The sequence below is a fragment of the Centroberyx gerrardi genome, chromosome 20 (genome assembly GCF_048128805.1).
Source record: "Centroberyx gerrardi isolate f3 chromosome 20, fCenGer3.hap1.cur.20231027, whole genome shotgun sequence".
In the NCBI taxonomy this organism is placed as follows: Eukaryota; Metazoa; Chordata; class Actinopteri; order Beryciformes; family Berycidae; genus Centroberyx; species Centroberyx gerrardi.
In genome coordinates, this window is record NC_136016.1 from 11,301,532 (window position 1) to 11,323,590 (window position 22,059).

A 22,059-nucleotide genomic window follows, 5' to 3' on the forward strand; every position below is an offset into this window, starting at 1 on the left:
TCCAATAATTACACTTTATTGACAGCAAATATTATTCATGGTACATCTTCTTTCATTATTAATGCTGTGGTCTGAGTTGGTGTTAAGCATCAGGTCTGCCTCCTCAGTAGTTTAGACACAGACTATCATGGACACACCAACAGGCACAACACTAACAACACAGCAAAACAACAAACAAAATATAGTCTCATCTGATCACTATACAGCTGAATGTTCAGATGCAATTGCAGATTACAAGAAGGCGGCATTTCCTCATCTGATAAACATTATTTTTCCCCTCACAAAATCAATTAAAAGTGCAAATATCTAAAAAGCTACACTAACGAAATGTCCAGTTACCATGCAATACTCTATAGCCTTGACTTCACTTCTACCTCCAAGATATTCTGACTAATCTATTGGCTTTTAACAATTTTCTTTGCTGCCTCCAGGATGGAAGTAAGGTCCGCTGTGTCTCCAAACTCCTTCTCCCTGTGCTCCAGTAGAATACCCTGAATAAGAGAGAAGCAGTCAGCAATGCTAGTTCACACAATGAAAGACAGTACAGAAAACATTTTTTCTGACACTGAGACAACAAAGTTTGATTAATATCACAAAAGATATGAATTGTAAATCATGAAAAATATATAGAAAGTGAGCAAATACAAAGTATCATGAATTACCTGTTTCCCTGCACCAATCACGTACAAGCCACCAAGAATGAAACCCTCTCCATTTTTGTTACCCTGGTAACCTTTATTCCGAGCATGGACCAAGTTATGCAGCACACCTAGACGAGCAAGGCCCAGACCCAGACCCATTCTCCTCTGCTTAGGCCCATAGAAAATTTGCTGCAAATTAGGAAAAGTCAGGAAAGAAGGAAGGAAGGAAATACGGAAGGGAGGACAGAAGAAAAAAAGTGAAAACAAATGTGGAAATGAAATGAAAACAAAGAAACAAAGAAAGAAGATAATTGAAAAGATACTTAATAATTGAAGAGACTTTTCTCCTAATCACTATTTGCAGGCAATGAGTGCTAGTGAAACCGTGTATAAAAAATACCTTGTGATCCACAAAGATCTCCCCCTTGAAGTAGGCTCTGAAGTTCTGGACCTCTGTGCCGATGTCCTCCTTCACCACGGCGTACAGAGGGACCCCAAGCTCATCCAGCTGGGGCTTCAGAGAGGACAGCTCTGCAGCCTCCTGGAGGAGGGGGATGGACACAAACAGAGGCTGATTTGCTGATATTCAAAGGTGCTACGCGTAGCATTTTTAAACGCGTATCATTGTCAAATTAATCATGACACTTTGGTATAATTACCTTAAACAAATGAGACTGTGGTCGAGATGATTGGTAGCCTCTATCTCACGCCAGTGGTACTGTTAGTGCTAATGTTTCTTAACATTAAGACCACATTTCCCATAAACCCCGTTGCTTCCTCTCACAAAGTGAATGTTACTTCTCCAATCAAGAGTTTTCTCCTTGCTTTACTGAACAGGATAAACATGTTGGAAATAATTTTTCCATAGACCTTTCACCATTGTGAGAGTCTTTAGTTTGAACTGGAGGAACAGCGCCCTGTTCCTGTGTTGTGCCATGAAGCAATCTGCTGTAAAGCAATCCAGCACCTATCCCGTGAAATCTGACATAATGTAAAATGCAGTGTCAAGGTCGGTAGAGGCTACTATTCCTTACCTCTCTGCAATGGTCTCGTTTGTTTACAGTAATGACACTTACAATTTATTGATGTTAAAATGCTACATGTAGCACCTTTAACACACATAAAAATCATAAAATAACATAAAAATCTACAGTTGACAGGGTCGATTACATTTAACAATTTTCAGTAACAACAGGGTCAGAGTTAGGGTACCGAGCATCAAACAAGACACAATGATACATCCCTTCTTTTTTTCCACACAATAACACACAAAAATGTACACCTACAAAATCAGTGACCTCATTCAAATCTGCCTGCCACCACTGTGTAGATATCATCAGTTTGTTCCAGTGCAGGCTGTGTGGTGTTGAGTGGAGAACAATGGCAGACAGGACACATGGGGATAAGGTCACTGTGTCATGTTGGTGGACAGAGGTTTACAGTTGGAACTAGAAATTATACTTATGAATCACACGGATATCCAAGTGACAGATGTGTCCTGTTTCTCAGTTTTAGCTTCTCTACTAAGACAACAAATATAACATAGTGATATATTACGCCATGTGGTGGACGGTTTACTCCAAAGAACCTTACTTACAAATAAAAGTGCATACTATTTTCATCTTGGCAACCCCAGTGGGAAATACTGAATATGTCTTTAAGTTCAAAGTATATGTACTCTCTCTCTCTCTCACACACACACACGCATGTACACACAGACAGACAGAGTACCTCTCTGCACAAGAATCATCCAGGGCGCCTCACAACCATGACCACTGCTCCGTTCCTCTCCCACAGAGTTCGGCCTTTCACTGTTTTCCCATCTGCAGAATCACACAACCCATATGAATTGAATATGATTTCAGGTCAAAATCAACAGCAGTTCGCATCCCTCTTTGGTGGTGTTAGGCGGTCAGAGCTATCAAAAAACATTAATTCCTACTGAGAATAACACAGTCTTCATTCAATATTCAATGTATTGTGTTAAAAAAATGTTTTCCTCTACAACTACCACTCTATCAGCCATAAGAGTGTAAACATTCTTTGTTAGGAAAAACAATTTTCTTTCCATCACCTCCTGTTGTTGTATTGAGGTCTGTGTTTTCCAGTTGCTCCAGAGAGGCCAGGACTGACTTGGTCAGGAATAAGTCAGTGTTGGCTAGAGCCAGGGTGACCAGCACTGTAGCCACAACTGCCAGACCCACACACCACACACTGAACAGCTCCCCCTCCAGGATGGAGGAAAGCACTAAAAACAAGGAATATTAATATTCATTAGTTGCACAAAAGGTATTTGCATAGAACACTTATTTGATTTAATACACAAAAAGCTGAAGCAATTGAGGATGGTTCATATTCAACATTGATTAAAGTTGACTAAAATTATAGTGTAAATTCTGTTTAAACTAAATCATAATTTGTGCTCTGTAGTGTTGCACGTCCAAAACCTCCTCTGCCTGTGCATCTCTGTATCCCTGTGTTTTCTTCTGTTTCAGCAAAAAATCAAAAATACTTGAGTGCTATTATTTCTCTCTGCAAAGCCTCTCCTGAAGATGATCTTAGTAGGGCTTTTCACTCAAAACAATTCAAGGCAACACTGTCTAACCATGCAGAACACAATGACTCAGTTCCCTTGATAAAAACTGTTTGTTTCACATATTCAAACTATATACTGTCGTTTCCGAGGTCGTCACTGGAATGTCTGATAAGGTTCCGGCACCCGGGCATTTACCATATTACCAAGTTGTTCTGAGGGAGGATAACATAAGGACAGATATCTGAAGGACCACACCCTTAGTCTGTGCCACCAAGTTTGTATATCAGCCATGGCTGCCCTTCACCTCCACAAAAACATTGTTTCTCCCGGGATTGTTTCAGTCTCTTTCCTCAGTTGGTTCATGCAAGAGAGAGCACAGACTTGATACCAAGCTGGCACAAAACTTATTAGTGACACGCCGCTGGCAGTTTCTTCTTGACTTCACAGAGCTCCAGAATGTATTAAGTATCATAAGCAACATCATGCACTCATTGTCCTGTAGAAGTCAATAAAAGCGAGTTTGCTTAAAATATCTAATGTCACACTTAATGCCCCTCATTAGAGGCCCTGAGCTTACTTCTGTTATTATATTGTATTATGAAATAATTTTATAAAAAAAGTTAAATGAATAGTACTAACTTGCTGCCGTAGACATTTCAAATCTACGAACAAGAGTCCAGTAAGATCTGTCGTCTATTCCTCCCCAGCTTCAGCCTCTACTGTACAAACAGCTTCAAAATGCTGCACACATCTCTGCTCACCATTTATTGCAATGTCATCTTGAGTGGGAGGGCACCAAAAGTGAGTAAGAGGTATATGGCATGAGCGTTTGGCCAATCCCAGCTCCCAAACCTTCGATATGATGGAAACTTTCACAGGAAATCAGACTGACCTCATAAGATGTTTGTGTTTGAACAAGTTGGCTACAGTAACTCCAAAAATGGCTTTCCCAAATGGAATTCAGCTGACATATCTTCTCAGGGAGGGGTTATTTGAAGAATAAAAATAAAACCCAGACGTACAGCACATGATGACATTTTTATTGTTCAAAAGGTCATGGTCTCTTGGCTCCCGAGATAACCTAGCTGCAAGGGAATAATAAAGGGGAACTGAGTGTTTGACATCAGGCCTGCTCCCTCTATGGAGTTTAGAAACAGACCATCATTAACACACTCAGAGACCTTTATAACACATTCATACCCTGCAGGCCAGGCTTCCCAGAATCCAATGAGACCACTGCACCAACAAACTCAAAAGTCCTCTGTACACTTTTCAGACATGTAAACTTTTTTTTTTTTTTTTTTTTAGATACATCCCCCTCTCAAGCTACATAAGCTTTCACATTGCAACTGTCACACGAAAACCTCTAAACTCCAATTTAAGTGTTTTTCAACTTCAATAGTGTATTAATGTGGGTCAGGACCTTATTGTCTGATAGAAAGGCCTACATTCTAAAGTTTCTAAAGTTTAATTTCAAAGATATGATTGTAAAGCTGTTTAACTACTTAACAGGATTTAAGGATATGACTTTTATCTGATAGCGGTAATATCATAGAGCATTATTTCTTCTCTAGAAGCACAAGTTCCTGTGGCATTCTCCTGGCCGCTCGGATGACATCCAGAATGTTGACCTTGTCCCCAAACTCAATCTCTCTGTGCTCCAGCTTTATTCCCTGGAAGAGAATAAACACAATGGGTGTAATGAGAAATAGTTTGACTTTTATGCAAATCAAGGGAAGGCTCTTGATATCAAGTCATAAAAAAGGAAAGCCTGAAAGTTATAAAGTAAAAAGTCCACCCCAAAACACAATTTTTTTTAAACTATCTAAAGCTCAAAAGGTAAACATCAGGTTTTGGTGTCAGTCCCTCAGAATCAAAGAGCGAGGGCTTCTTTCTAGACTCACTGTTTTGCACCGATGTTCAACAATCATACTGTGAGAAATCCATCGTAAAAGAGGCAGAGAGACCAATTTCTGACAGTAGCCTCTGTAGACCACAATGCAATGCAGCCACAGGAGGTGTTGTATTTTGAGTAAAGGACGCCTCTTCTCAACTGGAAAAACTTTCTCTCTTGCCGTTATTATGCTTTCGCTATCACCATCACTCTCTCCACCTAAACGTACTGAATGCCAATCAAACAACAAAATCAAGCTGGGTAGCCAATTGAGGATGACTCGTATTAAACATTGTTGATTAAAGTTGACTAAAATTATTGTGTAAATTCTGTTTAAACTAAATCATAATTCATTCTCTGTAGTGTCACACATCCCTGCTGGCCTAGGACTTAATCCCACCAAAACCTCCTTGTTTCAGCAAAAGATCAAAAATACTTTGGGAGTTGCCTTACTGACTCCAGCAGAGCTGTTATTTCTGTCTCCTGCTGATGATCTTAGGGCTTTTCGCTCAAGAGTGATTCAAGGCAACACTGTCTAAACATGCAGAACACAATGACTCAGCTCCCTTGATAAAAAAACCCCCACTATTTTTGTTTCACTTTAAACGATTGTCAGTTGTTTCAGAGGTTGTTACTGGAATGTCTGATAAGGTTCTGGCACTCTTGGCTAGTTTTTATTTTTAACTTGTTATGAGAGAGGGTAACATAAGGACAGATATCTTAAGGGCCACACAGTATGGGAAACTAAGTTTATCAGCCATGGCTGCCTATCACCATCATTGCTACTTAATGTAACAACTTCACACCTGTTCTCTTGGGTTTGTCAAAAGGCATTCTGGGAAATGTAAGAAATCATGAACTTAAGTAAAAGTAGATGAGGAAAATTGGAGGGAAAGTGGGTACACCAAAAAACACATCACGAAATAACTCCTGAAAATGCATTGAACATCACAGATTGATCTTGGTTACCTGTGATGTAGGTTACCTGTTTTGTCAGCCAATAGAAACCAAGATCAACCAATCACAGATTGCAAAAGCATGCTTTTTAACTAGTAGAAGTCAGTCCAACCTGAAAAGCTGGTCTGTGTTTGAAGGGTGTGCTGGCTTGCCTCTTCTATAATTAGTAAAGGTATCACTAGTAAAACATTTCATCATTATGTAATTGATTGTGTAATGATGATTGTTGTTGTTGGATTATGTCTGTGCCAACTGTTGAAGTTTTACCTGCTGTCCTGGTCCAATGACGAACACTCCACCGAGGACAAAGCCCTCCCCGAAAATGTTTCCCATGAAACCGTTCTTGAAGGCCCTCAGGCCGTTCATCCACACCCCCACACGGAGGAACGCAAGGAGACCCATCTTCCGCTCACGGGGCCCATAAAAACGTCTCTGCAAGCAAGCAAACAAGAGGACTTCAATGTTTCAGTAAGGCCTAAATTGATTCTCACAGATCTTGAATGACTTCAGTGTATTCAGAAAGTATTGGTGCTGGAACTGGCTCAGTCCCCAGTTACCATGACCGGTAGCATGATCAGTGGTTCTCGTATGAAAGAGGACCGCTGTAGCAGAGAAAGCTGACCAGACAATAAACCAATTCATTACAGAAATAAGCTGCACCTTTTCATCCAAGAAGACCTCGCCCTTGAAGTAGGGTCTGAAGTTCTGGACCTCTGTGCCGACATCCTCCTTCACCACGGCGTACAGAGGGACCCCAAGCTCATCCAGCTGGGGCTTCAGAGAGGACAGCTCTGCAGCCTCCTGCAGCCAGTGAACGGTGAACAAAAAAAATTCTGAAAACCTCTGACAGGGTTTTGTTCATTGCCATAGTATAATAGTACTGCAATACCTTGACAAAAACTACTACTGCTGTTGTAAATATTCTCAAATATTGCAGTGATAGCATAGGGGATTTTAAAAAACTAGGATAAGGTCACTAAATTCACAATTGAGTACCATCAGACAGACAGTGTGTCCTAATAATAATAATAATAATAATAATAATATTAGTGATTCCTCATTAAGGCATTACTTTTCCTGAGGGAAACACATTTGAGACTTGTGAACCTGGATCCAGCTGAGGCACTGGACATAAACAAATGGAGTAAAACATCATCACACTGAAGGGACAGGATCTTACGAACATATTACCTCTCTGCACAAAAATCATCCAGGCCGCCTTACAGCCATGATTACAGCCCCAGACTTGTCCCATAGAGATTTGGCTCTGAAAGTCTTTGCTTCTGGGTGAAGAAATGAGGTGAAAGGGGAATTAGGCAATACAATAGACTGAATGCAGAACAACAGTAATTTCACAGTGCTTTAAGATACAAGGAAATCAATAAACGATTATAACAAAAATGAAAAACAATGACCAGCTTCATTAGCATTAGTATTATTATCAAACAATGGAATAACCAGTCACAGAAAACAAGACATTAGTGCAGACATTTGAAGAGTGAAAACAATCAGTGCTAGGAAATTTGCACTTGTTGAGCTGTATTGTCTTACCTCCTTTCAAAGTTTTAAGGTCAGTCTCCTCTAAATGTTTGAGAGTGGCTTTCAGCGGTGGTGTCAGAAACATATCGGTTAAAAAATTCATAATACCAGCAACGAATGCGCCGACGGCCGCCACGGCGCGTGCTACGACGGCCATCGTCGGCTGCCTTGAATCTGCCACGATGCAACAAACCGCAATAAACTTTGCAAATACTACAAATAGTCCTCTTCCTCAGTCCGTTTTATTGAATCTTGCTGACTAACCGCTTGGCTCACCACTTGTGACTCGACCGCGGCTGAAGCACGTTTAAATTCCAGCTAAATATAATCCACTCAGATTTTTTCCGAACTTTCTCAATCGACATGGACCCTGATACTGATCAAACACGGCTTGATTAGATACAGACCATGCAGCTGTGGTCAATCAGTGAGGCTGCCATCAAGTCTGCTGCTGGAAGACGATCCAACAAAGGCCAAAATGAAGAAAGAAAAAAAAATAAGTCACATGAATCATCACTTTTTGCCTACATGCCTCTTCAAAGGGGACTGAATCAGATTTGAAAACATGTGGGCTTTAATATCAGACATGGCAAGACTGGGAATGTTGCAAGATCATAGAATAAAATATCATGTTGTCACAGATTCTGCAATACAATCTGTGTCATTCTTCCCAAATGGAGTGGATAATGACCTTACATAAGAGCTGAATGAAAAGACTCTTAGGAAACAAGTCACATGAAACATGAATCATCACAGCAAACTTTACCCTCTTCCTCTTGCCTGTGTAAACACGGTTCAATCAGGTTAAAAAATAATAGGCCTAGATCTCAGATACTGCAATAAACTGCAATAAACTGAATAGATAAAAAATAATTTAATGATTTATTATTCATTTATTCAAACTGCATATTTACACACATACAGATCCATCATTCACACGTCCTGCTAATAGACTTGAGCAGGTATTAGGTCAGTGACAGTGTTATATAAACTCGTTTAAATCTATATAAAGTATGACGTGGATCAATGAGAAAACAACAGTGAGTAGTTCATGTCTGTTCTGCTTCGTTTTCTTCCTCCTGAAAAGCAAAACAAGGCTCAGTTAGAAAATATTCATCAGTGATATGATACATACTGTAAGAACACTAAATATCTAAAGTATAGGCACAGAGACTGAGAACAGTTTAGGCCTCTTCACTGATGGGCACACTTATTCACTTTAGCATTTGAAACAGACACGCATAAATCATGAGTTGTTCCCAGTTGACCTGCAGAATCGAGATAATAGCTGATTTGTTCTTTTAGAAACAACCCTCTACCTTCTCCTGGGCGTCTTCCTCGTCAGGAGGAGAGTTTTCAGGTTCCCCTTGCGGCATCGCTGGCCCCTCGCCCGCCGGTGTCCCATCTTCCATTACATCACTGTCAGCTGTGATGTAATCAGTGGTCCCACTTGTCTGGTGCCTGTCTGCCTCCTGGGATGAGGTAGTTAGAACAGTACTGGTTAAACATTAAACCGATGTGTCTTGCATTTCTATTTCTAGGTTTCCATCCTCACAGTGCTGAACAGCGTCTCCCCTGACTGCACTGCCTCCAAGACCTGCTAGGACTCATAAGCTTCACACTGCTGCCTCCTCTGGACGCATTTTCCTTTAGCGTCTCAATCTCTAGACATGACTTTTGGGAAGGATAGGCCAGAGACATTCTGAAATTTACAAAACACTAATGAATGTATGAATAGACATGCTCAATAGAGACAGTATATAACGACCACCTTTTCCTGGTCCTGATGAGGAGGAGAAGTTGGTTTGTGCGTCTCCTGTTCCCTTTCGTTCGTCTCTTTTTCCGCAGAAGGTGTCTCTTCTGGCTTGAGACCTTCATTCTGTGGGTCAGAGGCTGACTCTGCTTGGATGGAATCAGCAGGTTCACTGGTTTCAGGTTTATCAGTCTTCTGGTAAAACGGTGCGATGTGGGAAAAGGAGTAAATTAGACTCTGGACAACATAGCCAGCAAAGCAATCCTATCCTTCTGCCTTTGCTCAGCCTGACTCCTGTTTTGTTTTCACCTGGACATCCCAGACTTTTTTGCGTGGGGGTGTTCAAAATGTTCCTCTATTCTTCTCAGCTGTGGTTTTCTTGTTCCATCTGCCTCTCTTTCCCTTCATCTGGCCTTTTGAATTGAACCTGTCTTCAGCTCATCATAATCTTTTTAACCACTCTGTCAATCTATCCATTGTCTTTCCTTGCTCTTTTATCCTGGGTCTGTTGCATCCTCAATCTGAATACACGAGAACATGAATCCTCATTCTGGATACATCAAAATCAATCTCAGACAGCATTCATTCACACTGTGTATTTCAGCAGCATCACCTTCTCCTCGTCTTGAGGGTCAAGGGAACGAGGATTTTCTTTCTCATGTAGCTCTTCTGTTTTGTTTGATTTTAAATCTTCAGCATCTTGGCTAGAAGCTGACTGTAATGGATCAGTGAGCTCCGGTTCGGCAGTCTCAGCTTGATCAGCCACCTGCTGAGCAGTTTGTGAGACAGGACAATATGTGATTCAACCACTTACCTTTTCATTTGTTAGTTATATAATATGTTACAACATAAAGCATTCAGGTAGTTAGTCTACACGACAGGTCTAAAATACAATAGGATGATATTTGGTCACAAAAAGTGGCTCATCACCTTATCCTCATCTTGGACAGCCTCTTTCTCTTCTACTTGATCATTGCTTGGCTCCGCCTCAGTTTTTCCTGCAGGCATTTCTTTAGACTCCTCTTCGACTGGAGCGCTGATGACCTCAGAAGGGGAAGTTCTTACCTCCACAGGTTCTCCCACAGTGCTTACATCATCTGTAACCTTCACCTGGCAGACACACCACCTCCTTAAACCATCTGAAGCCAGTCATTTCACAATCACTCCCACACCATACGAGCCAAGCCATGATGCAAGCCATGCACAGAATGTACAGAGGAGTAAACCTGCCACCCTCCAGCCTCCAAAAAGACTTCAGCAGCGCACACACCTCAAAACTAAAGAGGAAAAAAGAATAGCTCCTTAAGATGCTTAAAAGGTTATCAAAGAAGCGATTGCAGTGATTCAGGGAGGCACCACCACCAGAAGCACACAGACAATGTTGAGATCAGCTTTATCACCTCCTGTTCAGTGTTATTTTCCTGAGTTTTGACTTGGTTTTCCTCTGTGCCCTGCTGGTTTTCTGAATCAGAGGTGATTGGTTCCTCTACTTCCAGAGGTTTGTGGTCCTCAGCAGCTCCTGCTGTGGCCGGTGGGGTCGTATCAGACCCTGGATGCTCCTTCTGAGGGATCTGCCGATGTGTTGATGAAATTCTCGTGGGCTTTTGCTCAAAATGTCATGTAAGGGGTTAATACATTTACTCCATGGGAGCACAGGTGTGTGAAATATATTACTGTGATGACGTTCCTTTTCTGAACCTCATCTCTCTTCATTTGCTGTTCCTGCTGGTTCTTAATTTCAAAATAGGGGTCCTTTACCTCTTATAGTCTGAAATATGACTAAGATTAATTATGAACACTAGATCAACCTTCACAATTAAACTAAGCCAGAAAATGACAAAACAAGACAGCACAGCCTCAAGAATCTAAAGAAAGGAAAACAAATCTTACATCATCTCCCTCAGGCAGTGCAGCGAGACTCGGTTGGTAGGAGTCTTTGGATTGTTTGAACATAGGAGTAGGAGTAGATGGAGGAGATGAAACGTTTGGTTCAGATACCTTCAAAGATTAACATGTTGTGATTACTAACCCTAACCCGAGGAAAAACACACACAAACTCATTATCAAGAGGATTTTGTCACTCAACATACTTTCTTAGACTCCTCCAAGGCCTCACTGATGTTTTGCTCCTCCTCTCTCAGCTTTTGCTGGTGCAATGCCTCTTCTCTGGCTGTGAGCTGCTCCTGCTCCAGCAGTGCCAAGTTGATCTTTTGCTGAAATTACAAAAAAAATAGTAGCATGAAGAATATTTTTATAGGTTTTTATTTCATACGTATATGGGTTCAATGGTCTAAAAGGCTCATTATGGATGAAGGAAACTCTGAACTGAAATTGTTTATGTGCCAGCATGGTATTGCCTTTCATTGCTACACCAGTGATACATCTGTCAGTAAAACCCAATGACTTAAGTAAGTTGGTTGTATTACATTACTGCTGATGTTCAAGACAGGATGTCTCAGAACTTTCTTCATTACACTTTGATAAAAATGAAGTTGGTTTACTAAATTGTTCCTGAATGAATTTCAAGACAAATTCAGCAGTCTTTGGTATTTTAACAGATAATATCCAGGCTGTATCTAAAAATGAAGGCATTGTCTTTGATCCAAGTTTAAACTTTGAACAATGTTCCAAAAAGCTAGTCCAGTCTTCTCCAACTCAGAGATTTTGCCAACCATAGATTGGTCCTGTCTCTCATTGACAAAGAGAGAGTTATACATGCTTTCATGTCTTCTTCTCTTGATTACCGTAACACTTTATTTACCTGTCTTGACCAACAAGCTGTTGCACGGCTTCAGATTGTGCAAAATGCTGTAGCAAGGCTTTTGACTATGACTAAGAGAAGGGACCACATTGCACCCTTTTTAGCACCCTTACATTGGTTGCCTGTCAGTTTTAGAATAAGATTTTACTGGCAACGTATAAGGCTTGTCAAGACCCTGCCCCTACCACATCTCTGACCTCTTAACCCCTCATGAGCCTGCGTGCAGCCTTAGATCCTCAGACAGCTCCCAAGTCCAGGCTAAAGACAAAAGGTGACTGGGCTTTTGCTGTCACAGCTATCACGGCCGGTGGCTTTGAAATGCCCTGCCTGAGGAGCTTAGACTGGCTAAACCGGTGTCATCCTTTAAGGCACCTCTCAAAACCCATTTGTACACAAAGGCCTTACATAATTTCACCTGCATGTTCATCCTGCATTTTTACCCTTCTTTCTCATTGCTGCGTTTTTTTTCAGTTATATTTCTTTTTGATTGCCTGTTTGTTAAGCAGGTTGTAACTTTTGTTTTTAGTTTTAATATTATTATTATTAGAATCATCATTATTATTCGTAGTTGTAGTAGTAGTAGCAATAGTAGTAGTAGTAGTAGTAGTAGTAGTAGTAGTAGTAGTAGTAGTAACGTTGTTCCTACAGGGATGCAAGGCAACCATAAGCCCAGGTACACAGTAGCCTATATTGTGTAATACCGCCCCTCACTGACAAGAAAACAAAACAACAACATACCTCCGCCTCATATTGAATGTTGTCGTTGTATTTGTAAAGCCAGTGCGCCAGATATTCGACGGGGTCCACCGGCTGCTGCTCCGCCACCTCGGCGAGTCCTTCAGCGAGACACTTTCCCAGATGTTTCTTTATATACTCCGAGTCCATTTTCTCTCTCTGGGAAGTTGAAATATAAACTTCATAACGGGAGAGTGGGTACATTATTTCAAACAGGTAACCTCACTGCACTGCCAGCCAACGTTAGCTTAGGGAACTAACGTTACCGCTACTAACGTTATCTTAGCTAGAAACCTCTTCAGTGATGCAAAATCGATCAGGTTTGAAATGAACGAGCACTTGTCTAGAAAATAAATAAATCTTTGCTCATTGCATTTTTACTATTTACATTACAGAGCGTACTATTTTGACACAATGTATAACTGCTATTGTTACTAAAATATCACAACTTAATTTAGCAACCAAAACAACTTAAACAAACCTTCCTTTCGTTGAGCGTCCGGATATGTGTTGTGTCTCCATGGTAACAGTGTCACTTCATTAATCCTCCCTCCTACCGTGATAGAACAGTTCCTAGTTAAATGAACATGTGACAATTATTGGTGCTGAGATAAGTTTGCTGAGTTTGTTTGTCAGTTATTAATAATCAACCGCAATATGGTGCTTTTTCTTCTTTTTCATACTTGATAATGGGACAGAGGCTGCCGTCTGGGCTACTCATAGGCCTACTGTCTGGCCAGTGTTAGATCTGCTGGGACACACACACACACACACACACACACACACACACACACACACACTTTTCAATGCATTCTAGCAAGGACACTTTGATTCATTCATAAACCAGTGCGACACGTGCTTTTTTTTGGCCTGTTAATTTCTCAGGTTCTGACTTCCAGGCAACTAGATCATAGACTGCAGAGCCAGGTCACACATCAGGGGAGAACCACTGCCGACCGGCTGGAATCGGAATGCGCTGAGATATACCGGGATGGACGACACACTCGCAGCTGCCACATTCCCTAGAACTGCTGGAGGGGAAACAGGATCTTAGCACATTCCTCGTCTCACAGTGCCACTGCTCAGCAGCCACCAACACCTGACCCTGACACATAGGATGCACACGGTAATCGCAGAGGGTTAGGATGCACACGGTAGTCCCCTCCTCCAACACACACTCTCACACTTGCAAACATTTAGTGTTATGTTATGGAGTCCTGTGATTCCTTATTGTCAGCATAAATACTGCGTAAACAGTATTACACATACTTTGCTATAGGGTAAATGCTATATGTATGCTGCACTGCCTGTTGTAAAATTAAACTGCCTGTGGTCTATGTTGATTAATAGCTTTGAAGTAAAACAAAATACTCATTTTTTTTGCTCAGGTCTGACTTGAACTTGGATGACCTTTGCTCTTTGCCTGTCATGGTCCCTGCACTACAGAAATGGGTGCAAATCTTACCGGGGGACCTCGTGTATCCTAAAGTTTCATCATCTCTTCATGATGTTTGTCATGTCCTGTCTTTATCAGTTCATATCAGTGCCAATAAACTGTGCAGTACACTAAGTGGTGAATATGGCCCAGCAGCAGGGAACTCTGTGTACACAGCCATAGACATCCCTATGGGGAACTCAGGGGCCCCTGGCTACAAAGAGACAAAGACTACGCATGAGGAGTGGGTGGAAGAGCTTCAAAGTAACCCTTTGATGAAATGAGCGACTACTGGAATGTCTAGCACCGGGGATTTGATTTTGATTGGTCCAGTGGCTGACATGGCTGTGACAAAGTGAGAATGTTTGGCACACAAGGAGTTAAAAAAAGTTTCTCCAGGAAAAAATTTAATCCCTCCCTCGCTTTTCTCCCCTCTGAATGGTCTAGCCCGCCGGTTCACATGGCCCCCTCCCCCTGTGAGTGTGAGCGTGTGTGAGTGTGTGTGTGTGTGTGCATGTTGTCTTTGCCTTATATAGTGCAGAGTTGTCCGGGTGTAGTGCCTTAGGACTGCGAGATTAGACTGCATTTCTGTTTGCAAAGGAGCAGCCAAAGTCTCCCACGCATTCTGTCTATCATCATTATCCTGTCTTGATAAGAATACAGGGACACATCAACTGCCAGCCTCCCAGCTCCATACTTGACATCTCTGTTTTCTCTATCTAGTTTCTTCCTTGTCAAACCACTCGTAGGGGGACAGAATGAATGGCTCAGTGGATGGGAAGTATGACCTGTCTCACCATGACGGGTCCTTCATGTTCACCTCTGAGTCTGTGGGAGAGGGACATCCTGGTGAGTAGAGGACCTGATGTTTTGTAGCCCCTCAGAAGTATTCCCTCCATGCAGCATGCTGCAGAGTGCAGTACTGAAATGTAGAGGCATGTGTTGCACATAGGTCTACAACAAACTACGACTAATAGGTAGTAGTGGTTGTCCTGTGTTACAGCTTTTTTATGTTTCTGTGATTGTTTGTGACTTTGTGGAATGTGTGAATCCCTGAATGGAGATTATCGGGTGCAGGGGAACAGCCACACTGCATGGAGGCATGCATGTGATTGCACCATGCTAGAAAGCAGTTTTGATGGTCCACACACCATTGACTTCCAATGCCATTGTAATTTTCTGACGTAATTGTATAGCATGGAATATGGACAGTGTAGATGTGAGTGGATTGACCCATTTCTCAACTTAATACATGCATAGAGAGAAAACTAGTAGCTGCACACAATGCTTCAGAATGTAGTATAACTGCAAGAAAGATGCACTCTGTAACTGAAAATTTAATAAAGGACAATCTTGGGGACAATGTGTTGTGTTGACTTGCCTCTTACTTGAGAGCAGTTGCTCTCTGTAATGGTAATAATAGACATTCGGCACTATGGGTTTAGTTTTATGTATTTGACTTTTGTGGAAGTATTTAAATTGTCACTGAACACTACATGGGGCCACTAATCTTCAACACATTAGCATATTACCAGCTTTTCTGCTGCACAGTGGGTGTAATCATAAGCAATGCCGATGCCCCAAGTCTCCCACTCACACCGGACTTCACTGCATACTGTACTGTACTACACATGTTACACGTGTGTTGCTGACACCTCTCCACTGATGCTGACACACATAGCACATGGTGGTGTTACTGAAATACAGGCACTCACACTTCTCCCTGGTGACACGGTAGCTGTAACTTGTTGTACAGGCTAATGTACTACTGCCATATACAGTATCACTTACTGCACTACCCCCACAAAATTAGTCTTCTACCAAACTACCAAACTACTAGCATACAGTGCAAACCAACTGCACAACTGAACCACACTATTGTTCTTACAGTACTGCAATATGTGGTATTCTCTTCTAAATGAGAATGAGAGATAATGCGCTTATTTACATATGAGTTGAATGCAAACAAGGAATCTTTGATGTGTTACAGTGTAGTAGCTAATGACAACGTGGCGGCACTTTAATGCTGTGATGGACTTACCATACCATGCAGTGTAGCACGCCACATTGGCATGCATCCACCAAACCAAGGCTATTCTTAGGGCCATAGCTCCTAATAGCCCCTTTTCCACTAAGGAACTTAAGCCCAAGAATTTAAGCCCAGGAACCTAAGCCTAGGACTTTTTTGTTTGTATGAGCCAGGAGTAGTACTCTAATGGAAGGGTTGAAATTTGATATTGAGGCATCTGACGTGTGCAGCGAAAGGTCAGACAAGGAAACAACTCAATATAATCAATTGAGATATTTGCACACCATTGCATTTTGTGATACCTGACCTAGTACTGCACATTTTGTAACAGTCAAGTGGTTTTCTTGTTTTCTAGATAAGATATGTGACCAGATCAGTGATGCTGTGCTGGACGCTCACCTGAAGCAAGACCCTGATGCTAAGGTGGCTTGTGGTGAGTAACAATGAGTTTCTCTCCAGCAGAGGGTAGCAGAACACAAATAAGGCACATTGTCTGTCCTCAGCAGACCTGAGTCAAATAATATTTGCAAGTACAGCTTGATCCAGGCCTGGTTCAAAGTCTTCCTTTAAACCATGATAGTGCTATTGGGTAAGCCAAATGTCGTCTATGTACTGAAACAGAGACGGTGTGTAAGACCGGCATGGTGCTGCTCTGTGGTGAGATCACGTCACGGGCCAATGTGGACTACCAGAAGGTGGTGAGGGATACCATTCGACATATCGGCTATGACAACTCAGACAAAGGTATGTAGAGCCTGAACTGTACAAACACCTTATAAGTCTTTTACATCCATATGCATCTGCTGCCCATTTGTTGCAGCCATTTTGTATCCCTTCCTGTAGGCATTCTATTCAATCCATATGGGGGTGCATGAATGAAAGCAATTTGAGTCAGCAATTTGAGTCAGCACCAGCACTCTCTTTTGTGTCAAATGAGTTGATACTGGTCTCTCTCTCTCTCTCTCTCTCTCTCTCTCTCTCTCTCTCTCTCTCTCTCTCTCTCTCTCTGTCTCCCTCTCTCTGTCCAGGCTTTGATTATAAGACCTGTAATGTGCTGGTGGCTCTGGAACAGCAGTCCCCTGATATTGCACAGGGAGTTCATATCGACCGAGTGGAGAGTGACATCGGAGCTGGAGACCAGGTCATCTCAGACACCAACGCAACTCGACAACAAATACTCTCTTTTTCCCATTTGGATTCTGGGGACTTGTAGCCTTGTAGTCATGTTATTATTCAAGGAAATGCCACTGATGAATGACAGGGGAGATTAGAGACCACATAAATCACTCTAACAGGATCAAAGTCAATCAAAAAATGTGTTACACTGGTACAGATTGATGTTGATGTCATAGTATATCCAGTCATGCCCTGAACAGCTCTGAAATGGAGGATAAAACACTCTAATGATAAAATAACTCATTAATATCAAGGTTTAATTCTGCCCTTTCTCTCTGTGCACAGGGTCTGATGTTTGGATATGCCACAGATGAGACAGAAGAGTGCATGCCCCTCACCATCGTCCTCGCCCACAAACTCAACGCTAAGATGGCCGAACTGAGACGGAACGGGACGGTCCCCTGGCTCCGTCCTGACTCCAAGACACAAGTATGGTATTACTGTATAATACTACAGTATGCACATAATCTAACTGTCTATAAATGGCCATAAACATGCCAATACATACTTTATATTTATTTGCTGTAAACCATAAAGAAATGCCCAATTTGCAGATATGCCACAAATTATTTCTTCAAATAGAATAATTTCCATCCTTTGAGTGGAAGAGCCAGTATTTATCCCTGTGTTTACACTGAGCACTAGTCACTAGTATTGCTGTACAACATGAGGATAGTGGCTAACAGAGATATGCTTACCCGCAGAGACCAGAGCATGCCGGTATGCGTGGTCTCTGGTTTTACCCCACTGCTGAGGGAAGCCTTTTCAATGATCCCTCAACAGTCTCCGCCCCCCACGATCCCATGGACAAGCCTTATTGGTCCCTTGAGCCCAATACACACCTGTCACTCCCAAGCCTTGAGCCCTTTGCAAAAGCTCAGATGTGAAAAGGGATGTCTCTCTATGGATGTGGAAATATCAAGAAGCTATTTGGAGTTCCTTCTGTTGAGAAGCAGCCAAAAGAAGCGTCACATGTCCATATCCCTAAACTAGTGTGTGTGGCTTACAGTTGAAAATTGATATTGCTTTGCATGTCTAAACACAGACGTAATGACCCAATTTTGACAGAACGCAATGTACCTACAGTCTGTGACCGAAAACTCTCTTCTGAAAGCTCCCTCATTGCAATTGAAGAATTTCACTCGAAAATGAGATTTGAAAAACTCGTACTAATTTATTGGTGGCACATGTGTTAAACGGGTTGTGGAACCTTTTTAAGGATCATAGGTTACTGAAGTCCTTGATTGATAAAATAGTAACACTTTTACAGTGTAAATTTTCGAGATATTGAATGCTGAACCTCAAGCAATGCTTTTTCATCAATGGATTTTGGAATAGACCTTTTCAATTTTTCTCCCTCTGTCACTGTCTGTTTTACTGTCCATCTGCCTTCGTCTCTGTCTGTCTCCCTTGCTCTTTCTTTATATAATCTCTTCTTCCTTTCCTTTCCTTTAGGTGACAGTTCATTACGCCCAGGAGAACGGTGCCGTGATCCCCAAGAGGGTGCACACCGTGGTCATCTCGGTGCAGCATGACGACTTTGTGAGCCTGGAGGAGCAGAAGGAGATCCTGAAGGAGAAGGTCATCAAGGCTGTGGTGCCATCCAAGTACCTGGACGAGAACACCATCTACCACCTGCAGCCCAGTGGACGCTTCGTGATTGGTGGGCCCCAGGTAAAGTTCTTAAGGCGGGAAGGTTGCCTAGTGCTTACAGTGAACCATAACCATAAGATGACAGGGTTGATCAGCATACCAACCTGATCCGTGGATTCTGCTCCTGGTGAAATGCTTATATGTCTGTCAAATTCAAGATTAAACTGTGCATAATATGGCAATTGAGCACTCTAAATTCCTTTAAAATAATTCTATGTCCATGTTGATCCTGTTTCTAGGAAAAAGGCAGCACATATCCGTTCTTAATTGCACAACACTTAACTGAGTCTATTATGTTAAAGCGTCTAATTATTATTATGTAGTTGCATCTCACATTTAAAATCCACAATTCCTGCATAATGGTTGCAAGAATCTGCCTTTTTTAAGAGATTTTTGCCTTTATTTGACAGTTCAAAGTAGAGACAGACAGGAAAGATTGGGGATGATGACATGCGACAAAGGCTCTGGGCCAGATTCGAACACATAAGGTCACGTTTACATGATACAAGCCTTAGACCACTTTTGTGTGCAGTACAACAGTAAAGCTTAGTGTTTTCTCTGGCAGGGCGATGCTGGTGTGACTGGCAGGAAGATCATTGTTGACACATATGGCGGTTGGGGAGCCCACGGCGGCGGGGCCTTCTCTGGGAAGGACTACACCAAGGTGGACCGCTCAGCTGCGTACGCTGCCCGCTGGGTGGCCAAGTCCCTGGTCAAGGCCAAACTGTGCAGGAGGGTGCTGGTGCAGGTGAGACGTCTATCCACCAAATCCATAAGGAATCTGCCAAATATACAAGGAATGTTGGTATCTTTATGTGAAGTTTGATGTTTTCCCTGAGAATCAACTATGAGCTAAAATGAAAAGGAATGGAATTCTAAATTTTTGGGCCAGCAACTTACCTTGTAATCTCAGACCACTAATACACAGGGCTTGAGTTGCAGGATATACAGACCTTATGGTGTAAATGCATTTTTTCAGTCATTTGCTAAGGTGCTTTGTAAACAGTCCGAATGTCAAATTGTATTTGCAAATGCCTTTCATGTTTCTTAGCCTACCTACAGTATGTTGACACCAGATAGGTGGGGCTTATCTCGTGACAGCATGAGTGACAGAAAAGTTAGCAAAATCACAGGGAGGTATTTAAAAGTTGATTTAACATACCTCTCTGTGATTAACACCTTACCTGACACTATTCAATTGCCCTAATGAAATAAATCTCACCCATCTTGTATTCAAGTCAGGTTAAAACAAATGTGAAATATTAATTCCAACCACTGCTTTAGTAGAACCTTAATGCCAACCCTAACCAAGGTCCGAAATACAGATCAATTGTGTAAATGACTTAACTATATTTCTCCTAAGTCATCATGGGTCATAAGTAATGCATTCCTGTGTCTCCCATGCCTGTGTTTTCAGGTGGCTTATGCCATTGGAGTGGCCCATCCACTGTCCATCTCCCTGTTCACCTACGGCTCCTCTCAGAGGAACGAGAAGGAGCTGCTACAGATTGTCAATAAGAACTTTGATCTCAGGCCCGGCGTCATTGTCAGGTGAGCATTGCGCAGAGATTGCATCTTCTTGGTTGTTACATATGCAGTGTGATGTATCAAACACAGCCATAGGTTTTGTTATATCTTGAATAGACCTTTCTTGTTTTGATTGTTTTACAGAGACCTGGACCTGAAGAGGCCAATCTACCAAAAGACAGCCTGCTACGGCCACTTTGGCAGAAAGGACTTTCCCTGGGAGATCCCCAAAAACCTCAACTTCTAGTGTGTGTGTGTATATGTGTGTGTGTATGTTTGTGTATCTATGTGCCAGCGTGTGTTTATATAAATGTGAGTGTCAGGCTATAGCTACGTACATGTGTAGCTGTTTTGGTGTGTGTGTGTGTGTGTGTGTGTGTGTGTGTGTGTGTGAGATGAGTGTCAGACAAGCTACATAGATAGCTGTCCTCATGCTCCTGTAACCCAGTAGGAGGGCAGCTGTCACAAGACAGGGGAGGGGCAGGGAGGATGGGCAGGGAGGTGCTCAGTCCCTGGTCATTGGATGGGGGTACAGTGGGTTTGGGGGAAAGGGGCGTCATCTGTAATTTATGATGTCATAACCCCCTCAATGGTAACCAGAGATATGGGTGAGCTGTTTGGTATTTTTACCACATGGATACAGTATACAGACTCATGCTTGCAGACACACACATTCTATTTTTCAGTGCAAGCGGTTTCAAAAGAGATTTAGCAGGTTGAGAAGGTTGTAGATTGATGCCACTGTTGGACTTTCATCTGTTACAACAGGCTTACACAAATAGGTGAATGACCAAATGTAAAGGTAGAATAGCCATACATTTGTTTGCAGAGACATTTCAGAGCCAGTGTCTTATCTAACATCACCGAGCTACATTTGTCTCTCTTTGTTTGGTCTTAAAACATCTTGAATTTAGTTTGCTGAGACTTGTAGACACTCTGTGGTTGATTTCCAAAGAACGGCTGCAATACGGAGATGAGGTGTAACATTAGAAAGGAGATACAGTATAGCTGCCCCAAACCAGTTTCAACTGTCCTCTGACTCTGCAACCTTGTGAACCGCTGTCACCTTTGTGTCATCTTTCTCTTTTCTAAAAGCTGACCATATCAGATTCTTCACACACATTTTGTCAATAGAGCTGGAAAATTATGTAAATATGATTTTTGAACAATAAAACATTTTAACAAGAAGCTATCTTTTTAATTTTCTCATAAAGTTCCATATACTCACTCACTGTTGCTGGATCATGCAAAACATGAAATGAAGAAATTATTTTTTTTTAAATTTGCTTTTATTTTTTGGTTTTTATTTTTATTTCTGCATACATTAATGAACTATATTTCTTGGAAACATATTGATGTATATGATCAAATACAGCATGGTGATTCTCTCCTCTAGTTTGGTCCCATTAAAGCTGGAGGGAGT

At 41.8% G+C, this 22,059-nt stretch overlaps 1 protein-coding gene and 2 pseudogenes across 3 annotated transcripts; 1 reads left to right on the forward strand and 2 right to left on the reverse strand.

Annotated features, from left to right (window-relative positions):
- LOC139913761 (peroxiredoxin-like 2A) lies at positions 1-3,951 on the reverse strand (annotated as a pseudogene). Its single transcript, XR_013507542.1, has 6 exons — positions 3,817-3,951; positions 2,716-2,889; positions 2,373-2,464; positions 1,042-1,182; positions 663-830; positions 1-491 (listed from the first exon to the last, which is right to left on the reverse strand). The product of XR_013507542.1 is annotated as a peroxiredoxin-like 2A (transcript).
- Positions 3,952-4,196: 245 nt separating this feature from the next.
- LOC139913758 (peroxiredoxin-like 2A) lies at positions 4,197-8,057 on the reverse strand (annotated as a pseudogene). Its single transcript, XR_013507548.1, has 5 exons — positions 7,580-8,057; positions 7,220-7,311; positions 6,689-6,829; positions 6,296-6,460; positions 4,197-4,850 (listed from the first exon to the last, which is right to left on the reverse strand). The product of XR_013507548.1 is annotated as a peroxiredoxin-like 2A (transcript).
- A 6,911-nt stretch (positions 8,058-14,968) lies between these two features.
- LOC139913752 (S-adenosylmethionine synthase-like) lies at positions 14,969-20,883 on the forward strand. Its single transcript, XM_071901880.2, has 9 exons — positions 14,969-15,100; positions 16,636-16,713; positions 16,902-17,024; positions 17,309-17,421; positions 17,742-17,885; positions 18,912-19,130; positions 19,675-19,857; positions 20,527-20,660; positions 20,781-20,883. The coding sequence occupies exons 1-9, from the start codon at positions 15,010-15,012 to the stop codon at positions 20,881-20,883; spliced, it is 1,188 nt and encodes a 395-aa protein (XP_071757981.1). The 5' UTR covers positions 14,969-15,009.
- The last annotated feature ends 1,176 nt before the right edge of the window (positions 20,884-22,059 follow it).